General features: G+C 46.8%; 1 protein-coding gene across 2 annotated transcripts in view; it reads left to right on the top strand.

The window, feature by feature from the left end:
• Nucleotides 1-18,264, top strand: part of LOC142776786 (uncharacterized) — a 104,954-nt gene that overhangs the window by 10,598 nt on the left and 76,092 nt on the right. Inside the window, exons 2-3 of one of the 2 annotated variants that reach the window (XM_075881143.1) lie at nucleotides 6,072-6,213; nucleotides 14,536-14,836. The exons of the other annotated variant lie outside the window; for it this stretch is intronic. Of the exons in view, the coding sequence (XP_075737258.1) occupies nucleotides 6,072-6,213; nucleotides 14,536-14,658 (265 nt within the window). The 3' untranslated portion in view covers nucleotides 14,659-14,836. Of the gene's footprint in view, nucleotides 1-6,071; nucleotides 6,214-14,535; nucleotides 14,837-18,264 lie in introns of those variants that run through there. 2 annotated transcript variants of the gene reach the window in all.

Raw genomic sequence — 18,264 nt, 5'->3', positions numbered from 1 at the left:
AGTGCTAGGTTTACAGAACGCGCATGTGAGTTAGATCGTAATGACAGCGTTCCTGGGCAGTATGAGGTAAGATACACCACTAGCCTGGCTGGAAGTCAGAAGTATTTAATTTCTCAGCGCACGGCAGATGCGGTATTTCCAGCTCAGCAGGAAAAGAGTGCAGACGCACTCGTCAAAGCACCGAGTACAAAGTCGGAGGTAGAGTTTCTCCGGAAGGGCTCCATTGAAATAACACGCTAATGCCTCTCGGTTAGCGTGGGTGAATGTCAGGCAGAAACTTTTGAGCTTGTAGCTGCCGATCCGGGTATGTCACTCGTTACTACAATGAACTCCATAAGCATGACCGAAGACCGAAGACACGGACAATGATACAGAGGTAGAGAGAGAGGAATCGAATTCTCGATTTGAGGCAGAGAAAGGCGTTTGGATGCAGGCCAATGTCGTTCAGATGCTCCTGCCTTCATGCGTTTGGAAACAAGTTTTTTCGGATAGAGCCCCGTCAATGCTGCGCCTGGAGGGCGATTCCGTTATGCATCCAAGGGATTTGAGAAGCGCGTGCCAACGAACTATGTTACAAAGTGTATTTGTGTATCGGATCAAGCCAGGTGGTAAAGCAGTCCCTCCGTCTGGTATGGGACGCGATTGCTTGAGTGGGCCGCGAATTCTTCTTCCTCTCGCTTGCCAACTTTACTCATTCTTGTACAATGAGCCTGGCAGGTCTTAGGGGGTAGTGTATAGCGCTTGTGGGTTTCACTGTGATGGCGCATCTGCAGAGGGCGAGCCCGGAGGTCAGAGCTGAGTCCACGACGTCTAGCCGGGTCCGACGTTATGCGCCATCAGCTGTTCCCGGCATTGGCAAGAGTGGACACTTCGGCCTCCTAAACAGTGACCCTCCAGACAGTAGCTTCAGATCCTTGTCCATTAGTTCATCGTCAGCCCAGCAGAGATGCTGTCATGAACTCGCTATGCACTGGGCAGTGCTTTCTCAACCCCCTTGCTGGTGTTGCTCTAAGAGCCACTGGCGAGTCTTTCACGGACACCGGAGGCGTTCGTCAAAGATGCTGGACGCGTCCCTCAGAGTCGCTGTGCGCGCCCAACAATGGGCGGTGCCCTCCTCCTCGAGAGTCTCGGTGCCTATAAAATGCGAGTGCATCAAGTGTCGGAAGCTTCTTCGTTTACGTTATGTACATATGTTGTAAATATTGCTGCGTGCCAGTGCATGGAGATGAAGAAGAAAAGCATATAGACTGGCGTGAGCAAATCTCTGTGGCTGGCGCTGCTCGCTTAACCGGCTGAAAATACATCTATGACTACCCCTCTGAGTCGGTCTACTTCATGTAACATATTTGGTGAACTTGTGCGATCCCCGTCCTCGTCACGGAATTCCGAAGCGGACGCTCCTTCGCGGCTTTTAACGTGACCACTCGAGACTCGGCTACATCCTCCCCGGTTGCCCGCCCTTCTTCCCGGCCTGTCAACCCAGCTCCTACAACAACTTTCGTGACGCTTCCCGCCCTCAAAAACCCTGGCGTGTTCTCGAGGATTCCGACATAGGCTACGCCTCTACGAACGCGGCAGCGCCACTTAAAGGTGGAACCCCACACATATGCTTGCGAACGTCATCTTTTATCTCGTTGTAATCCCTCGTGTTTTGTTTAACAACCACGAGCATGACATTACAAGCTTGTACAGCTTCAAGAAAAAGATCCGTGAGCTTTTCAGCAACCCCTTTGGTCGTCGTGAAGCTGTGAAGAATGAGTTGTCGATTTGCGCCTAATCTTCCACGGAGTCCTACATCAGTTACAATCAGGCCGTCTTCTCACTATGCCGCCAAGCTGACGAAAACATGTCGGAGCTTGACAAAGTTGCGCATATTCTAAAGGGTATCGCCGACGATGTTTTCAGCTTGTTGGTAATCAACAATGTGTCATCTGTTGATGCAATTATTCAAGAATGCCGCCAGTTCCAACAAGGTGAAAGCAGGCGCATCTCCCATCAGTTCCAGCGCCTTCCAAACACCGCTGCGACATCCTTGTGTCTCGACACATATCATCCACCAGACACCTGTGACAACTTGACGCGACTCTTCAGGTGAGAGCTTGAAGCGGCTGCTCCAGCTAAGGTGGGACTAACGTGCCCTGACCCCTCTCCTCCAATTATGTAGCCCCTCATTCAAGCAGTCATCCAGCAGGAAATCACCAGCTTGGGAATTCACTCTATTTCACCACCTCCCTGCCCCGACTTCCAGCCCCCATACACGCCTGCACGTCCCTTCCCGACCAGCTCTCCCTCAACGTTCCGTAATCCATCCGCATGGCGAACACACGATCACAAGCCAATCTGCTTCTCATGTCACCAAATCGGGCACATTTCTAGCCATTGCAGAAGTCGCTGGGTTCCTCCTGCACAAGCCCTTCCACGTCCCTGCACGTCCCTGCACGTCCCTTCGATGCGCGTTCTGCCTATCGCCATGAGGCCAGCCGTGACCATTTTGCCCAGTAACCTGCTACTAAAGACAGCTACTCCCGCTCTCTATTCCCCCAACGTCGCCAGTCTCGTTCTCCAAAGCCCCGCCGACAGTCTTTCACCACCTTCCCACAAGGTTTTTCGACGGAAAACCAAGTGTTGCAGCTTCCGAAGGTGGCGCTGCATCACTCGGACTGACGGAAGTACCTACAAGGATTAGAGGTCAAATTACAGGGAAGTGGACTGGGCTTCACCTCTCTTTCGTGAAACAAGAAAAACTGATTGAACAGGCACTACCAGCATTGATGTACGCAGATGATGTAGTGCTAATGGCCGACAACAAGGAAGATTTGCAGAGATTTGTGGACATCTGCGGTAATAAGGCAGATAGGTTAGATTTCAGATTCAGTAAGGAAAAATCAGCAGTCATGATTTTTATGACAATGAAGGTAGTGAGCTTAGAATACAGGAGGTCACGCTAGAGATAACAGATATATACAAATATCTGGGCGTATGGATAAGCATTGGGGCCGACTACCTAAGGGAACACGAAACATACGTGACGACTAAAGGTAACAGGAATGCAGCGGTAATGAAAAACAGGGCACTGTGGAATTACAATAGATATGATGTTGTGAGAGGAATATGAAAAGGGGTCATGGTTCTAGGTCTGACGTTCGGCAATGAGGTCTTGTGCATGAGATCATAAGTTCAAGCAAGATTAGAAATTAAGCAACGTGGAATAAGTAGGCTTCCCTTAGGAGCTCACGGGAATACACCAAAGCAGGGAGTACAAGGTTATATGGGATGGACATCATTTGAGGGCAGGGAAGCTAGCAGCAAGATAAAATTTGAGAAGCGATTGAGAAAAATGGGGCAGGAGCGTTTGGCTAGGAAGGTATTCAGCTACTTGTACATGAAGAATTTCGATACAAAATGAAGGAAGCGAACCAGAAAATTGACTGGTAAATACGTAGAAAACAGCAGGGCGCCAAACCAAAAAAAAAGTATCGGTTAAGAAGAAGGTGAAGGAAGCTGAGACCAATATGTGGAGAATCGGTATGATTAAGAAGTCCGCACTAGACATCTATCAAACTTTTAAGCAGGAAATTGCCAAGGAAAGAATCTATGATAATACTCGGGGTAGTTCTCGACTGTTTGAGGCCAGGACGGGAGTATTGCGAACCAAAATATATCGGGCCAAATACGAAGGGGTAGACACGGTATACAGTGCGTGTGGAGAGGAAGAAGAAAGTGCTGAACACTTGAAAATGGTTTGTAAACGGCTTCACTCGATAGTTCAGGATGATGGCGCAGAGATTTTCAAAGTACTGGGGTTTAGGGACAGGGAAGGCAAAATAGACTTTAAGCGAGTATAATTAACTAGAAGGAGATTATCTGATTGGTGGCTAAAGTCAAGGCACGAGTGAAAATTAAACTCTTCACTGCAAAGTACGAATTCTCCACTTCACTATTTAAAGGAATATATATATATATATATATATAAATCTAGTTTTTGGTTCATTAAGTATTACGGCTTGGTGGCGCTAGCCACCGCCCGATCTAAAGGGCACAGCCATATCCATTCATTCATTCATCCATCCATCCATCCATCGACAGAAAACCCTCTCTTGACGATACGCACAAAACGTAACCTTATAGACGTACAAGTAAATAGCGTACATGTCACTGATCTTGCCGACACTGGCACTCAACTTTCCGTGATGAGGAGTTATTTTCGCCGCAAGCTGAAGAAGGATCTCACACCTACGACCACTCAGTTCGTCCGTGTCGCGGATGGCGGAATAGCATCTATCGTTGGAATGTGCTCCGCTCACGTAAGCATTGCTGATCGACACACAGTTGTTTTCTTCACCATCTTTTATAAATGCCCCCACGACATAATCTTAGGCCTCGACTTCCTGTCCGCGCATTCTGCCCTCATAGACTGATCGACCAGTACGCTCCGTCTACACTTGCCCGCATCATAACCGCTTGCAGAACGGCCGAGTCACCTCTGCACAACGGGACATGCGCGCCTCCCTCCACAGACACTGACGTACATAGAGCTCGCCTCAATACCGCCAGTTCCCGACGGTGACTATGTTTTCACCCCCATCACCGATGTCCTAATAAATCGTGGCATTGCATTGCCGCACTCCATTCCGTCCGTCGCAGGAAATCCCACGTGTCTTCCAGTTGTCAACTTTAGCTTGACGCCTAAAGTGCTGTCACAAGGGATCTCTTTGGCGTTGCTCTGCACCTTAGAAGACAATGCGGTAGATGCTTTTACGATGGCCGCTTCTTCTGACCCCAACACTCAAAATCAATCTGACACTTGCTTCTACAGCGCTATTACGTCGATGATCGCTTCCAACTTAACGCCGCAGCAGACTGACGAGCTCCGCCTGGTTCTCCTGTCCTACATCGACGTTTTTGAACTCAGTGGCCGTCCATTGGGGAAAGCTACTGGTATGACCCGCCGCATAAACACTGGTGATGAGCATCCTATTCATAGGCGTTCATATCGGGTGTTGGTGGCCGAGCGTCACATTATCCAAAGTGAGGTCGACAAAAGGCTCGCCAAGGACATCATTGAGCCATCCTAAAGCCCTTGGGCTTCTCCTGTAGTGCTAGTCCGCCAGAAAGACGGTGCATGTGGTTTCTGCGTTGATTATCGGCACCTCAACAAAATTACCAAAAAAAGACGTGTACCCTGTACCACGAATTGATGATGCTTTTGATTGCCTCTATGGGTCCCACTATTTTTTCTCTATAGATTTCGTTCCGTCTACTGGCAGATAGAGGTAGATGAAATAGACAGTGAAAAGACTGCATTCATCAATTCCTATGGCCTATATCTGTTCAAGTTCATGCCCTTCGGCCTTTGTAACGCCCCAGCCACCTTCGAACGAATGATTGACTCCTTATGTTTCCTTCCCATAGCAGCTTTGTAAAAGGCAGCAGCATTTCGCAGCTTTGAATGGCGAAAAATGAGGAAACACTCTATGGGCGAGCTAAGGAACGAGGCAGATAAGCCCGAGGTACTGCGACTTGGACGCGCAGTCAACAATTCTATAATTTTTGAATCCACCATTTCAAATAACCTTGCACGCCACCTTATAGACCATGTGCATTGCGAAATTACAATGTCGAGTAAAGGAAGAATGTTGTTTGTTTCACATTCCGCCGTGAATGGAATCGCCAGCCTAAATGAATTTAGGTGTGCTAGGAGACTATCGACATTAGACTTCTGGTCACGCAACACACGTACTTTTTATAATTTCGCCCATCCAAACGCATTTCTGTAAAGCATATTTTCTTTTGAAAAATTATACCAGGATTCTGTATTACTTAGCCCACATATTCACAAGAAAGTCATACTAAAAGAACAACAAATATTGTCAAATGTTTGCCGTCTAAATGTGTATTCCTCTTTTAGGAAAAAAAGCAAATAAAGGAATGTGCGCAATACATGGATTTCCGAACGCCTTTAAAGTTATTATTTGAATGGCCATTCATCGCAGTCCTACATATTGCATATTATGCTTGACGGCGCTCTATTGGATGCATGCGTTTGTGCACTGAAATCGCTCGCTGTGCAGGCACCCCCTCTCTAAGGGCGAGTCGACGGCTGACAACGGTGAACGCAGGGCGTCTCTGCCAAACCCGGAGCTGGTAGCCGGCCAAGATCCCCGCGTGGCTGGCTGCATCATGGACATCATTCAAAATGTGAAAAAGATCGAGGTCAGGAATCTCCATCCAATGTCTCTCGCATGTCGTAATTATTCGCTGCATCTAAAGTCAAGAGAAAGTTGAAGAGACCACGCCTATTTCGACGATCGATAAGTCAATAAGTGCCTTCAAAATGGCGTGACTTGAAATTATGTTCATCGCGCCAAAGCTTCCCCAATCCGTTCGTTCTGCCGAAGTTAGTTGGACGAGCTCAGCGAAAGCATTTTAGTTAGTCAAAAGAAACAGACCGAATTCTTTTTCTCTCAGCGCCCGCGCCACGAAATATTTACACTAAAACGAGACAGCACGAGACCCATTCGAACGCACCACCTTTGCCGCCGAACACAAGTATTAAGATAATGATAAAGGCTGAAACGAGTCACCTATATAAAACAAAAACAATTACAAAATACTGGTGACTCAGTACTCGATAAGATAACCTGTTGTAAACAGCAGTTTTTTTTTCATTAAAGTTGAGCAGTCTCTAAAGAAGTATAGCCTTCAGTTATGACAATAGTATTTTGAACTTATGGTTGGCCATTGAATGGAACAGCAATAGCGCAGCCCCATCTGGTTGTAAGACAGATGTCCACTACCAGCGCTCAAATTTTTCGCGCTCTGTGAGAGTTTCTTGAACTTTGGAGCTTCTTGTGCAGGGCCTCATCCATCGAGGGGTGCCGCCATCGGCGGAATGAACTTGCTCAGGTCACGATGCGTGCTGGCGCCGCCCGGGGGGAGGGAGGGGTGCGATGTTTTTTTTTTTTTTTTGTCTGTGAGCGCTGCAGTGCAGAATATTCAGATGAACGAAAAAAGAATGATCGAAATTTGTGTAACAACGGAACTTATTAGCCTCAATCCTCAGCAGTCAACGAGAAAAAAGTCTTCTTTAGCGTATCGCTTTGTCACTCTGCCACTAACTTTTAAAAAGCCGGTTCCAATCACCGCGAGCGTCGCTTTTGGGTGGCTCGATTCACCCAAGAAATATTGGCCCCGTATTTGCATGTTACACTGCAAATGTCGTCGAAAGACGATACTCTTGCATCTGGAGAGAGCGAACAAAACGTTTATTTGATGTCCTGCACAAAAAAATTTGGTAATTGTTTGCTAGAAGCGTGACGTTAGTGTCTCTAGCATGCAGCGGAGGCGAACGACTGCATCAAGTCACGCCCCACGTGAGACAAAAGCGCCATCTGGCAGTTAGCTAGGAAAACGAAGCGCGCGCGCCCTACGCGCCCGTCTCGGTGGTCATAATGTGTAAAACGCGAGGCGACACGTAGGTGCCACCGCCGTGTCGTCTTAGCTAAGCGTTGGAAATACTTGCCTTTTCGTGCAAGCGTTGCCTACTCGCCGAACGTGATAAACGCTACGGTCCTTATAATTACTTATGTATGCCTTTTCTAGTTAGAGACACATACACAATATTGAAGTGTTTTTATGGTGTCTCAGATATGCACAATAATTGCTTTTTAATTGACAATCGCACAAGTATGAACGCTGAATCTTAAGCAGTATTAGTGGGTGCTGCGGATGGGGTCGGCCGTTTGGAGTACCGCTTCGCCACTTTGATGCCGTTTAAGGTACCATTGCGGGCAGACAAACAGGCATATGTATTGAGAGGCCGACAAAAATTTTTGCGTCCGAAGTCCCCAAGAAATACTATCGGCTTTAAAAAAAATTAAGTGTGACATCCGTTTCCTGCACGCCACCGTCGATGCGATTGGCTCACTCACATCACATGACTTCGCAACGCCACATCCCTTCCAAGCGCTGTCGGTGCACGCACGTTGAACGCGCAGCGCGGCCATAATTTTCGCATAAGCACCGTTTCTAGAAGTATTTCTGCGGTTTTTTAACCTGACATGCATATGCGAGGAAGTATAGCTTAGCAGAAACTGAACGTGACCTGAGAATCTCGTTTATTTTCGCAATCCGTGCAGAGAAGATGCCGAAGAACTGCTTTCTACATGACTGCAGAGAATTGATCTCAGAGAATTCGCTCACCCCGCCACGGTGGTTCAGTGGCTAAGGTACTCGGCTACTGAACCGCAGGTCGCGGGATCGAATCCCGGCTGTGGCGATTGCATCTTCGATGGAGGCAAAAATGCCGTGAGCCTGTGTGCTCAAATTTCGTTGCACATCAAAGAACGCCAGGTGGTCGAAATTTCCGGAGTCCTCCACTGCAGTGTCCCTCATAATGAAATGGTGGTTATGGGACGTTAAACCGCACATATCAATAAAACCAGAGAATTTGCTCCCTCCAAGAACACTGGTTTCTGAAGTAATCTACGAGAAGTTCGCTGGAAATAAACTCGTGTGACAGAATATTTGGACTCGCTCGCTGGGTATCGTGCCGATCGGTTATGCCCCTGCGATCTCCGAGGAGAGCACAGCTGTGGTCGACTGGCTCACCCTACGCCATTTCCTGCCGCCGACAAGAGCTCTCACTGAGTGGTTCCCCGTCCTAGGGCTCCTGCGACCATGTCCATCTTTGGTATCTTCTCCTAGCTTCTTGGTGTCGCTGTCCCTGCGCCATGCTTTCTCCGTCCCCCTCTGTATCTGTATACCTTTAATCCTATCTTTTTAATCCCTCCTTACCCCAATCCCTCGTGAGCTACCGCTGAGGTGTCGCACACTGATGCAGACAGTTACGGGGCTCACTTTTCTTTTCTTTTTGAGAATCACATAAGAAATGAAAAGTATTTCACCCTATGCGAATTCTCTGCTCAGTGATTCAAACAACGCACTACAACCTCTTCAATTTGCTCGGTTGATTATGTCTGAATATTTTGAACAGACTGCGCATGCATTAGGAGAAAACAGGTCACCCATCACAGAAATATCTAAAAGCAAGTAAAATAACTCTTTATGGGCAGACCTTGAAGGCCATTGTGGCGTGATCATTTGCTGTGTCGCAAAACACGAGCGTGACTGATAGATTCCGCATAAAACTTGATCATACAAAACGCTATCAGGAGATTTTATTAGGCTAATTTATTGCAAAAACGAGGATGCTAACACGCTGTATTCCACCGAGTGTACCTTCACAATACAGTTGATGTTCACAATGAAAACAGGTATCTTTTACATTTCCAGTGAGTTACACTCGTGGTTGGGCCACTTCGAACAGCTTCATGTACATATATATATATAAATAGAACGTGCATTTCGCGCTTCTTTTCTTTTCGTCCTAATTAACCTTGTATAGACTTCCATTGTACTCCAAGTGCTCAGATAAACAGGAAAGACTGTTTCCCATTAGCAAATATTGCAGAGCTTATTGGTTAGATACATTATCAGAACCTAATTGAGATAATGTGATTGTTTACCATAGGCTTAGAAAAATATTTCGGCTTCGCTATTTCTGAGCAAAAATGTAAAAAGTACTGTGTGAACAAAACCTTAATATGCGCGCATGACGCAAAGAAAGTATAAACTGAACCGAACTTTCAACTGCTTACGCGCTTCCAACTTGAACAAAAAAAAACATATATGCCGCGGAGCACAGCAAAATCTCAAGAACACGTCTCTTCACGTGTCATTTAGGTGTTCTAACCAGCTACATTTTTTACGAATTGGTTAGGAAATAACAACACATTTACAAATGTGTCGCCGTTTCCTGAACAGTGACTGCACATTCAGCAGACTGCAATGTTAGCTCAAACACGCAATATTCACTCAGTGTAGAAATAAATGGTTTCTTGCGTGAAGTGCCTGTACCGAGCGAACACCTTCGTACTAAGCGAACGCACCCGTGGCACGAAACGAAATTGATGAAGAAATGATGGCCGTGAAGAGAGTTTGGGAGTAGACGGAGATACTCGCCATAAATTAGATTCACAATTACGTGGCTTGCGGCGCAGTTAATTCGTAATCATCGATAACTCAAACTCGCTTCTATACCAACCTATTGAAGAATTAAGCCCACATAGTACAGTTCAGGCGAGCGTAACACGATGTCGGACGAAAAGATTAGTCTCCTCTCCACGCACAACAGCAACTGGCCGGAGGGCCTCAAAATAAAATTAGCTGTCACCGCTTAATGTTGCCCGCATGCAGCCTAACTTTTCGGTACTATTATTCACGGGACCATAGCGGTATACCATGGAAATATTATTGTGAAGCAGTTTATGGTTGAGCTTAATCCGCTGCGCTATTCTTACTGTGCATACGCAACAGCTGGGCCAAACAATGCCAGAACGCGCTCACGCACTAGCGCTAAGACGCTCTGGCATCTCCCTCTTATACTCCTTCAGCAGTATTCTGTTCATGGCGTCGGAAAACGAGATTCTGCAACCGCACGATGAACAAATATGCTCCCGCGTGTCGTTGCGATGAATCTGCGTGGCGTGCTTCAACAAGAGTTTGGGACGAATAACAGCAGCAGGAACTACACTGAACTGATGGTGTGTTCCACTTGCAAGGGCGCGTTAACATCGCGCAAGGTATACCCGTGTAGAAACGAACTTAAAGCCAATCCATTCGCTATTTCACATGTTACTCATGGTTCCCCTTAATATAGGAGATGGTGTTTTTTTTTTCAGTGACTCTGTTATAGCGCCTATGCTACCACAGGCAAAAGAGTTTAGCACACTTGGTCCTTGCGCCGCTTCCACTGCCATTCGGCGAGCGCCGTCACGTGAGGCAAAATGACGTCAGAGGTTTAAGATTTGCGTGGCGAAGGCAAATTTACAGACCCACGGCTCGGCTGTTGCACCAACTTGTTTCCGTCAGTTCCATCGCCAATGCTTTTTCGAACTTTGAAGTAGCTGCCAATGATGGTTCGGGACAAACTTAACTTTTTCAGTAATTGCCAGTGAGACTGTACACACAACAGTCTTCTGACCACCGATTAGAATGGTGCCGCCATTCGTTCTTGAAGTTTCTTTAAGCGCCCTTAAATACATAGTTCGCGCTTTGTGGCCACGTCAGAAAAGCTTGTGTGCACGCAGTAAAGAATTGCAATATTTTCTGTAAAACATGTGCAAGCGAGCTTTTTAGCCATTAGATCGTAGCGTGCTTAAGAAAGCTGTGGGAGTGAAGCAGCCTTCACTGCATAATTCTTTGAGCGTGGGACTCGACAAACGGATACACTTTTGCTCAAAGCCTATGGCCATATACAGCTTCTCTAAGTGCAGTGCAACTCCGGTTCACTTTGGACACAATTTAATTGCCTAATTAAACTTTAGTTAACTCCGCTAGTGCACCTAAAAAAACTTGCGATTTGCTTTATTACTCACTTAGATCACTTAGCTCACAATCTTGTTGTTGCACGTATAAGCTCCGCTTCATGCCCTGCGCTGCACCCGGAATCAACCGAACGCTGCAATATTGCCGTTGCACGCGTCATTCTACCCGCAGACGCGATGCTGTAGAACACCTGCGCTGTTTGAGTGCAATCTGACTCAGCGCAGGCGAATGCAAATAAGGCAGGCCACCAACGCGGGAGACGCCACGTCGCTTTCTGCGTGCCCGACGAGTATATTCACTGCGCATCCGTTGAACATAATTTGGCAGACCTATGCCCACTTTCCTCCCGTAGGGAGCGTAGTAACTCTCGTGGTGGCGTTGTCTAGTGCTCCTGGAGTTGTTCCGCCATTGCTTTAAAATATTTATAATTGAAAACAGGAATGCTTTTGTATCTGATGAAGGAAAAAATGTGTTTTTATCATTTTCAGCACAACATAGCGTTGGCCTATTTGTGACCACATGGATATAACGTGTGACCAATGGCGTCAAAGCAATCAAAACGAACGACCAATCTCGTCACTCGCACGTCATGACGCGGCGCTTCTCCGATCACAGAAATAGCCATTGTGTGTCGCTGTAGTCTGAGAACAATGTAGTTTCTCCGCAGAAATAAAATTATAACCATTTATTTTTTGGCGTTCCCGCTCGCGCCACGATATCGGTGTGATCCACCATTCGAGAAGCAGTGATATCTACGCGCGTAACTCAGGCCGCAGGGCCCTTTAATAATGGAATACTTACACAAGGCTTTAAAGGACTTTTAGCATTGGTTTGGGCGAACACACACGCATCATCTGGACACCATCAACCGCTTATATAGCCCATAACATAATTAGGCAAACTGCGTTGCTCAAACAATTTAGTTAGCGAATTTATCGATCACCTCAGGCAGGATTTACTTATTTTTAAAAACGTGTATCACACTTATGCACTCGCGGTGTCGAAAATAGTTTTGTGTCCCTCTTTTGTGACACATTTTGAGGAAATATGCCTGTACCTCTTTACAATTGCTGCGTTTTTCTAGAAACAAAACACAATTTTTATATTGTGTGACCTTTTTTTCGGATACATTTGGGATAACAAACAAGCTTTTCCCGTGTGTCTATTAGTGGCAAATACATATAGGGAAGCAGAATCAATAGTCAATCAAGGTGCATTTTTATGATGAAAAACACAATCATACCTGACAATTTTCATACGACGAAAAATATAAAATAAACATAACTAATCTATTGCTTGTCATACGCTCATAATTTCAGTCACACTTCTGTGAAGGGTTTCTTGCTATTTTGGTGCAGTGCTTAAAAAAAATAACTTCAAGTACCATATGTCAAAAAATTTTAAAATGAAGTAAACAATGAAGTAAACAACAATCGACACAATTTAAGCTAATTGTGAGCCCCAGTACGAGCCGTGCGTTTTCATTAGAATTACCTTGCAGATTTTCTAGCCGTAACCTATGTTGCCACTTCTGTATAGCCAAAGTGAAAAAAAAAACAGCACAAAAAACGAGAAACCAGACGAAGAGGGTCATAGAAAGTCCCCTATGTCTGTGTCTCTTTTCGTCTGGTCTCTCGTTTTTCCCTGTGTTTCTTTTTCACTATGTCGTACCAAGGCGCCCAAGCAACCACTTTAGCTGTATAGCCAAATCTCGATACACTTTGAAAGTATCAGACCTCGCTTTAAAATCAATTTGTCGTGCACGTAAAACACCGCACCTCACGACGACGTGCAAACCAACGTGGTCTTAATGTGGACAGCTCCCAAAAGTCAAGCAGGATACTTAGTAGAGAAAGCACTTTTTCACAGACTTCAATACAACAGAAGACGACGTCCTTGACTGCAGTGCATTTTCGGAGGGTCTCACATATAGGGTTTTAAATGCTATGGTAATGTGAATGTGGCTCGCGTAGCCAGCCTTGTTTACATAAAAACTATGCAGAGTTCTCGGCGCTCTCTGAAAGCGAAACGGTAGTCTGGCGTTATAGAACTTCCTCCTGATGATTAGCAGCCTGCCCTCGAGTAAATGACTTTTCCTGGCATGATAAGTGGGTCGTTAGCTACGTATTGCATCAGAAAGAAATGAGACGTCAAAATTGTCTATCAGTTACTTTGATTCCTTTGCGACCGAAGGAAGACATCGGAGCGTGCGTACATCCTCGTTATTGCGCTCGTGCTTGACGAATTCGAACGCTTTCGCGTTCGAATTCGTCACATACATACAAAAAGCGAAGCAAAAATGTGGAAAATATACAGAGGCGTGCAGCAAGGTTTATAATGTCGAAATATAGGTATATAGACTCTGCGACCGAAATGCTGACTCAACTAAAATTGCCCGAGCTTTCATTGTGACGAAAAGTGGCTAAATAAAAATTCATACACTTAATGAAACACAACTACTTTAACTTCAACCCCTACAGACTCATAGAAAACAGAACGTTTGGAATTTCACGGGTTGTTACATCTAGCAATGAGGACCAGTTTGTGCCTATCCCTACAAAGGTTGACACCTTTAAATTTTCTCTCTTCCCAAAAACGATTGAAGAATGGAACGCACTACCCCATAGCATAACTCAAATTATTTCAACGAGGAATTTGAAAAGATGGTAATGGCATATTACTCCTCTAGGTAACCACATCAAGGCGTTGTTACCTCCTCTCTTCTACCTGGAGATGTTCCCTTTTTTGTGTATTTTTCTATAATGCACGTTACGTTGATAGGAAAATTTTCTACGACGCTGAAGTTTGTTATGTATATGATATAGCCTTCGTAAAGTGTGTTGTAGGAAGTTATGCTACAATTCCAATCGTTGATCACTACTGTGTAAACCTTAATTAATATACCTGTTGGGTTGTTCCTCTGTTAAATACTGCCTTTTGTGTTGTCTTTCTTGACTTCATTTTGTAGTGCTTGTGTCAACAAGTGAAGTGTATTTCTTTACCCCACCCTGTAACGGCCTTTGGCTAACAGCATAAATAAATAAATAAATAAATAAATAAATAAATAAATAAATAAATAAATAAATAAATGAAACGCCGCTCTAACATGAAGCATTTGCTTCATTTCTTTTCTTCCTTTGCGGAAAGGTGAGTGTGGACTACATTGACCGCACAATGACCGAGATTCTAGAGCGCATCAAGGTGTGCAATCGGTGGACCCCGAACGAAGATCAGGCAGCAAGCGGTGGTGTCCGTCGCAAAAGTCCCTAGGGCCACCTTCCCTACCGAGGACTGCGGCATCGATCACACCTGTGGGCCACTTTTGAAAACCGAACTACGCCTGCCCTTTGAGAACCATGAGATTCGTCGCTTTTCAACGCTTCAAAAGTTATTGAGCTTAAAATTTTCAAGGGCACCAGTATATATGACAATAAAAGCATTTGCAAAAGCAACGTGTCTGGCTCATCTACGTCGCCACTCTTAAAATAATTTGTCCATACTGTTCACGCAATCAATTTCTCTCTGCGAAAGGACTACATTTGTCGATAGGCTGTCTAGGAGTTTTGATATTTGTTACCGGGCTCGTATCTTACAACTGAACTCTCGTGGTGAGGCAAACTACGGAAGCGCTATCGAATGAAGGTATTCCATAATGGCCCAGTATGTCTAATCTATTTTGCATCAATCCGTTATTTTAATATGACGACATATAGCACTTATTTCTTCCTTTGTTACTGTATTATTAACTTTTATAGACCAGCTGGTTCGGTATATGCATGGCGGTTGATCTGCAGTTACAGCTTCAATTTTAGCAGCGAAGCGTCATGCCATCTTGATTTCCACGCAACTTTTATATACAAATAATTTATGAAAATGTTCCCTGCTCGATACACTTTATTCAATGGATATCGTACGATGTGCGGCCACAGTTTCCGTGTCATTTTTATATGCAGAACTGCAAAAAAAGGACGCAACATCCGTAAATACACTTTGTTCAATGGACATCGTATCATGTGCGGCCACAGTTTCCGTGTCATTTTTTAGATGCAGAACTGCAAAAAAAGGACGCAAGCTCCGTAACTACAAAACCTTTGATACATGAATCTTATAAGGTTCAAGAAAAACACAAAAATACAGAATCGACGTTTCAGCGCCCCATATCAAGGTATTCGGCGCCGAAACATCAACTGCTGTTTTGTGTTATTTACGAATGACGACTGTATATTTTGTTGAACTATAATTTTTTCTCGCCAGACAAACTTTGGTCGAACCCTGGACATTATGAAGTGACCACAGCGTAAGTTGCTTCTGCCGCGCGCTTGAAGAAATATTCAAATTCACTTGCTTCGATAGCCTGCTTCCCGTTACTTGCAATCAAGACGTAACATGTTTGCATAGAACTTCCCGCTTTTGGTGCATTATCTGAGGGCCTTTTTAAGGAGTGGAGCGTTTCGTTGCACTGGGAGTGTGAACAAAAACAATCAACGTTATCATGAACCACCACGTTCTCTATTCTACATCTCAGTCCTCCTGTTCGCTCTGGCAACGCGTACGAAGCTTTATTTGGCAACTCTGATGGTTGAGAGAGGGGGGCAGAACGAGGCAGAAGGAAAGAAGTTCCTCAGGAGGTGGCGGGCACCCCACGATCCTAACCAGCTGGGCTATGTAGGTATACTGGCAGAGTGGAGTGGAGCTAGGAGCGAGAAAATGGAGAAAAAATACGCGAAACAGATTCTTTCTTTTGCGAATCATTCGAAAGGCTGCACGTGAACCTATGTGAGCCACACGGATCCGGTTCTCAAAATTCACAGCAAGTTCTCCCAGCGGGTGAAGCCAGTTGAATGAGTTTCTCGCCGTGAAGTACTTTTTTAGTGCCACAAGGACTCAGTGCTCAGAGAGAGCAGCACGCGGACGCGGCAGGTGAATCCAGCTGCAGGAGCGTATCACGATTTGCGTTTCGCCACCCACAAGGGCCTGGTGCTCAGAGAGAGCGACACGCGCTCGTGGCGGGTGAAACCATCGGCAGGAGCGTATCGCTGTTTACGTTTCGCGTCCCACACGGACCCGGTGCTCACAAAGAGCAGCACCCGCTCGCGGATGGTGAAGCCACTTCCAGAAGCGTGTCATCATTTACGTTCCGTGGAGCCTCCGGATCCAGCGCTCAGACAGAGCGACACGCGCTTGTGGCGGGTGAAGCCATAGGTAGGAGCGTAACGCCATTTACGTTTCGCCGGCCACACTGACCCGATACTCAGAGAGAACAGCACACGCTCGATGCAGGTGAAGCCAGTAGCAGAAGCGCATTGCCATTTACGGGCCGTGGGCCTAACGGACCCAGTGCTCAGAAAGAGCAGCACGCCTCGCGACAGGTGAAGTGAGCTGAAGGAGCGTATCGCCGTTTACGTTTCGCGGGCCACACGGACCCGGTGCTCCGAGACAGCAGCATGCACTCGCGGTGGTGAAGCTAGTTGCAGGAGCGTATCGCCGTTTACGTTCTGCGAGCGACACGGACCCGGTGCTCGGAGAGAGCAGCACGCACACGCGGCGGGTGAAGCAAGCAGAAGTAGCATATCGCCTTTACGTTCATGAGCATTTTGTTGTTTACATTTCATCGGACCTGGTGCTCAGAGAAAGCAGCACGCGCTCGCGGTGGGTGAAGCCATTTGCCGAAGCGTATCCTACCGCGAAACAACCAGAAGCGTATGAGAAGCGTTACACCATTTTACGTTCCGGGCGCCATGTGGACCCGGTGCTCACAGAGGGCAGAACGCACTCGCGGTAGGTGAAGCGTGTTGCGGGAGTGTATCATCGTTTACTTTCTGCGGGCCACACAGACCTGGTACACAAAGAGAGCAGCACGCGCTTGCAGCAGATGAAGCAAGTTGCAGGAGCGTATAGCTGTTGGCGTTGCGCAGGCCACACAAGCCCGGTGCTCCGATAGAGCAGCACGTGCACGCGGCAGGTGAATCCAGCTGCAGGAGCGTATCGCAATTTAGGTTTCGCCACCTACACGGACATGGTGCTCAGAGAGAGCAGCACGCGCTCGCATCGTGTTAAGTCAGTGTCAGGAGCGTATTGTCGTTTACGTTCTTCAGGCCACACAAACCCAGTGTTCAGAGACAACAGTACGCGTTCCTGGCATGTGAAGCAGGTTGTAGAAGCGTATCGCTGTTTACGTTCTGCGGGCCACACGGACCCGGTACTCAGAGAGAGCATCACATGCTCGCGGTGGTTGAATCGAGTTGCGGGAGCGTATCGCCGTTTACGTACTGCAGCCCACACGGATCTGGTGCACAGAGAGAGCAGAAAGCGCTCCCGGTGGGTGAAGCCAGTTGCAGAAGCATATCGCCGTTTAGATTTGAGGGCCACACCGACCCGGTGCTAAGAGGGAGCAGCACGCGCTCGTGGCACGTGACGCTAGTAGGAGGAGGATATCGCTGTTTACGTTCTGGGGACCACACGAAGCCAGTGCTCAGAGAAAGAACTACACGCTCACGGCGGCTGAAGCCAGTTGCAGAAGCGCATCGCCATTTACGTTTCACGTACCACACGGACCCGGTTTCGCGCACCACACGAAGCCTGTGCTCAGACAGAGCAGCACGTGCTCGCGGCGGGTGAAGACAGTTGGAGAAGCGTATCGCCATTTACATTCCGTGGGTGTCATGAACACGGTGCTCAGAGAGAGCCACACGCGCTCACGGCAGGTTAAGCCAGTTGCAGGAGCATATCGCCATTAACGTTCCGCGGGCCTTACGAACCCAGTGCTCAGAGAGAGCGGCACGCACTTTTGACGGGTGAAGCCACCAGTAGGAGCGTATCGCCGCTTAGGTTTCGCGGGCCCCATGGACACGGTGAACAGAAAAAGCAGCACGTGCC

The sequence above is a fragment of the Rhipicephalus microplus genome, chromosome X (assembly GCF_043290135.1).
Source record: "Rhipicephalus microplus isolate Deutch F79 chromosome X, USDA_Rmic, whole genome shotgun sequence".
In the NCBI taxonomy this organism is placed as follows: domain Eukaryota; kingdom Metazoa; phylum Arthropoda; class Arachnida; order Ixodida; family Ixodidae; genus Rhipicephalus; species Rhipicephalus microplus.
Note: the sequence above shows the minus strand (reverse complement) of the source record. Positions and strands in the feature narration are given on the sequence as shown.